Consider the following 4,743-nt stretch of genomic DNA (forward strand, 5'->3'; position numbering starts at 1 on the left):
GTCAAAAGTTGGTTCTTTTTCTTGTAAACACTTATTGTGTACAATAAGTATTAATCCTGCACATGTTAAAACAATAGAAGACTAGCCAGGACTTTCTGGTGGGTTGCCTAGGTAGATTTCTTATGTCTTCTGAAATGAGGATCCTTGGGTCCAGCTGAAATGAGCAATTAGACATTATCCTCCAAATTACCCCTCCAAATCTTGTATTCCCACTTGCCATCAAAACTTGTTCAACTACTTTCCTCTCGGACTTGGGGCGGGAAAATGGTTGCAACTGAGGCGGGCTTGGCCCCTGAGGAGCAGAAGTTAACCCGAGACTGCTCCGGTCTAGTTAGGCACTGAGCTTGGGGCTGGGGTTTCAAAGACAAAACGGCTTTTGCCCCCGAGGAGCCGGGGGTAGAAATAGCACTTAGATGAATCAGTTCAAGATAAAGGAAGGAGGAGGGAGCACTCACCCTGGGAGGGATCCGGAAAACCTTCCGTAGGAGGGAACCCCGGAGCCGAGCCTTGAAGGAAGAAGCTAGGAGGTGTAAGAGTCCGGGCTCGTTGCCACGGCAAACAACTGGTTAATCCCAGTTTAAATTAGGAACACTCTGTGGAAGGAACTTTATGTGAAACAAAAAAAATGCCCCTTTCCACACAAACTGAAGATGGGAATGATCAATATATCTTAGTTGCCAGTCTTGACAATATAAGGAATCTCTCAAACATATTAAAAGCTATTCATTTCAGAGACCACGCAACCTGTTTTGCAACAACAAATGGAATCAAGGTTACAGTGGAAAATGCAAAATGTCTGCAAAGCAAATGCATTCATTCAGGCTGGAATATTTCAAGAGTTTATTGTTCAGGAAGAATCTGTAACATTTCGAATCAATTTGACAGTTCTTCTATACTGCTTGACTATTTTTGGTTCAACTCCTTTGTCAGGAACTTCAACTGCACTTAGGATGTGTTACCAAGGTTATAGGTACCCTTTGATACTCTTCCTAGAAGAAGGTGGAGTTGTGACAGCATGCAAAATCAATACCCAAGAGCCTGAAGATACTCTGGATTTTGATTTCTGTAGCACAAATGTTATTAATAAGATTATTCTTCAGTCAGAAGGCCTTCGTGAAGCAATTGCTGAGTTAGATATGACCAGTGAGGTCCAACAGATTACCACGTCACCAGAAAAACCTTATTTCAGGCTATCCACTTTTGGAAATTCAGGAAGCTCACACCTTGACTATCCCAAAGATTCTGATTTGATGGAAGCATTTCATTGTAATCAGACCCAAACTAACAGATACAAGATTTCTTTGCTGAAACCATCCCCAAAGGCTTTAGCCCTATCTTGTAAAGTGTCTATTGCACTGATAACTGGGGATTCCTTTCTTTACAGTATATGATTAAGAATGAAGATGGACAGATGTTTTGTGGAATATTACTGTTGCCCTGATGAGGATGTTAGTGATTCAGAGCCCTGACTAATAATGTCTGGCCATCTCCTTTTACACACACAGGATTCGCTGTGTCCTTGTTCTCCTTTGTACAGTACCATTGGGTAACTTATTGTGAGACTTTCCCAAGGACAGGACAAGAATTTAACGTTGGGAAATTGATAACAAGTGGAAGAACAGTGTACCCTGTAGATATATTATTTTTCCACAAAAATGTGTTTTCAAAGAGCTATCAGTATTCTTCTGAATGTTAACTATTTAAGTTCATAGGAGTATAAGCAGTCATAAATGTTGATGAATAAATTACATGCATTGACTTTTCAAACTAGAAACCTTCAGAAAATCCAGTAATCTGAAGCATAAATATTACCACTTCTGAAACGTTCAGTTTACCATTACAGTTAGCAAATTCATGTTTATGACAAGCCTATTCTTCCAAGATTAATTTGAACTGGTCAAAATGCCTTTTAAGGGATGCTCTGTATATTTTAAAATAATACAAATTAAGGAGGCACTTGTTTACATGAGTTCCTCATAGGTGGAATTGTGATATCTATGGAGCTTGATAATGAGAATTAGAAAAAAAAGAAGTCTTTAATATAAAAATTCCATGAACAGGTTATTTTTAAAAATTACATTTTTACTGGCTTCCCTTCTATCACCAACATTTCCTCTTGAATCCCTCCATACCCTCTCCCAGAGAGTATCCCTATACTAAAGAAAAAAAATCAGCAGAATTAACCAATATATAGAAAGTGAGACATATATACCACTCTATACCCATGCACCTCATCTCTGCAAAGCAGCAGGGGAAAGTATTTTCAGATCATATTTGGAACCAATCTCAGTCATTATAGTTAGTATTTGCCTTCAGTTTTGTTGCTGTCATACTACATGGATTTACGACTTGTAACTTTCTTTGTGATATCCTAACTTCCCAATTCAAGTTACAAATATTCATTGGGTGCCAATTCTGTACTTAGCATTGTCCCTTCCTAAACTGAGGTGAAGAAAACAAAATGCATACCAGCTTCAATGATTTTCTTTAAGAGGCAACATGGTAGAACCGAAAGAGTTCTGGACTTGGAGTTAGGAGACTTGGCTTTGAATCCAGAGCCGCAGCAATTGAGCCATGTGACCCTAGACAGGTCCTTTCCATTCTCAGATCCTGTTTCCTCATCTGAAAAATGGGGTGAAAAAATATTTGTACTATTTCTTCCCAGGGTTGTTTTGAGAAAAACTCATTACAAACTTTACTTATACTCCAGGTAATTTATTCACTAAAATATTTTTGTCACAGCTATTTTGTATATTTAAAATAAAATAATATAAAAGCAAGTTTATGTGACTAGTTTTTACAGAAAATTAATAAAACCACAGAGGTTGTTTTCTGTGATGTCTATGTAAAGTACAGCATATATTGAAGGGATTGAGTGGATTTAATATTGTCGAGCTATATTTTTGTAATTATTTTTTATGGGGCAATGGGGTTAAGTGACTTGCCCAGGGTCACACAGCTAGTGAGTGTCAAGTGTCTGAGGCTGGATTTGAACTCAGGAACTCCTGAATCCAGGGCCGGTGATTTATCCACTGCTCCACCTAGCCGCCCCAAGCTATATTTTTGATTAACAAAATACTGAGAAACAGAAAAAATAAGATCCATGTCCCATTTGATAAATGGTCAAAGGAAACAAACAGCCAGTTTTCAGAAGAAGAAATCAAAGCTATCTGTAGTCATGAAAAAATGATCTAAATCATTAATTAGAGAAAGGCAGATTAAAATAACAGGTACCATACATGCTTGAGGGGATGAGGGGAAATAGGTATACTAATAAGTTATTGATGGAGTAGTGAGCTGGTCCAACCATTCTGAAGAACAATTTGGAACTGTGTTCAAGGTGCTACAGATCTTGCATGCCCTTTGGCCTAGCAGTGCCACCACTGGGTCTATATCCCAAAGAGATCAAAGGGAAAGGGGAGGGACCTATATGTCCAAGGATGTTTGTAGCATCTCTTTGTGGTGGTAAGGTGTTGGAAATTGAAGGGATGCTCACTGATTAAAAAATGGCTGAACAAGAAAAAACAAACAAACAAAGAAAAAACCAAAAACTTGTTCAACTAACTTTTTTTTTTTTTTAGTGAGGCAATTGGGGTTAAGTGACTTGCCCAGGGTCACACAGCTAGTAAGTGTGTGTTAAGTGTCTGAGGCCGTATTTGAACTCAGGTACTCCTGACTCCAGGGCCGGTGCTCTATCCACTGCGCCACCTAGCTGCCCCCCTGTTCAACTAACTTTTATTTCTTAAAATAACTGTCTTAGTTGGCATGTCTTTCTTCTGTTCTGATCAATTTTATGCAGCATGAGCAAAGAAAAGGCCAAGTCCTTCTTTTCAGAAAGCCATAGTTACTACAATAAGAGTTTATCATCTGTGGTCCCTGAGAGGACTTGTGAGGCAAAATATAATTTGTGTATCATAAGATCACTATACCTTTAATCACCATGTTCTAGGTTACCTTTTCTAACTTCTATATAAAATGGGAAATTGTTTTTTTTTTTTTTTTTTTGGTTTGTATTGGTTTTGGTGAGGCAATTGGGGTTAAGTGACTTGCCCAGGTTCACACAGTTAGTAAGTGTTAAGTATCTGAGGCCAGATTTGAACTCAGGTCCTCCTGAGTCCAGGGCTGGTGCTCTATCCACTGTGCCACCTAGCTGGGAAATTATTTTACTTTCCTTTTGGACTGGATAAAACAACTTGATGTCCAGCTCCTTAGCACTTCACATATGCATGAAGTGTTTTTCCACTATCCTCAAGCATTTACACATCATAACAGATGGACTTTCCATTTTAAACTTTTGCACCAAAACAAATGCAGGTCCCACTGAGGCAGTCTAGCTGCTGTCTTTTCTTTTTGATAGCTGATAGCTGTCTTTTTTTATATCATCTGAGTAGCATGTGAAAGTCAGGATTAGATTTTTAATTTAATTCAGTTCAAAAAATCTCTCTAAAATGTCATCTATGTGCCACTTTACTAATGGTGGCAAGGGATACTATGATATCGTACAATACTGGAAATAAAAATGACAAAAATGAACCCTTACATATCATCTACAATTGTGGTTTCCAAATTAGGGATCAATGTATGGGGGTAAAATGGGGGTGGTGATAATGGAATCCCACCAGAGGAATGGCTTCACCTTAGGGGATATATGATCAATCTATAAGACAAGGGGAAAATGAATCATATTCACTTTCACTGGGGAAATGAATCATAAATCTTGTTTCTAATCAATATACTTTACCT

General features: G+C 38.2%; 1 protein-coding gene across 1 annotated transcript; it reads left to right on the forward strand.

Annotated features, from left to right (window-relative positions):
- Positions 1 to 427: 427 nt before the first annotated feature.
- Positions 428 to 1,469, forward strand: LOC122726462 (cell cycle checkpoint protein RAD1-like). Its single transcript, XM_043964175.1, is given in 4 exon segments — positions 428 to 802; positions 804 to 1,350; positions 1,353 to 1,410; positions 1,412 to 1,469. Coding segments are annotated over 4 exon segments (840 nt in total). The 5' UTR covers positions 428 to 625.
- Positions 1,470 to 4,743: the final 3,274 nt, after the last annotated feature.

This window comes from Dromiciops gliroides, chromosome 4 (assembly GCF_019393635.1).
Source record: "Dromiciops gliroides isolate mDroGli1 chromosome 4, mDroGli1.pri, whole genome shotgun sequence".
Taxonomy (NCBI): domain Eukaryota; kingdom Metazoa; phylum Chordata; class Mammalia; order Microbiotheria; family Microbiotheriidae; genus Dromiciops; species Dromiciops gliroides.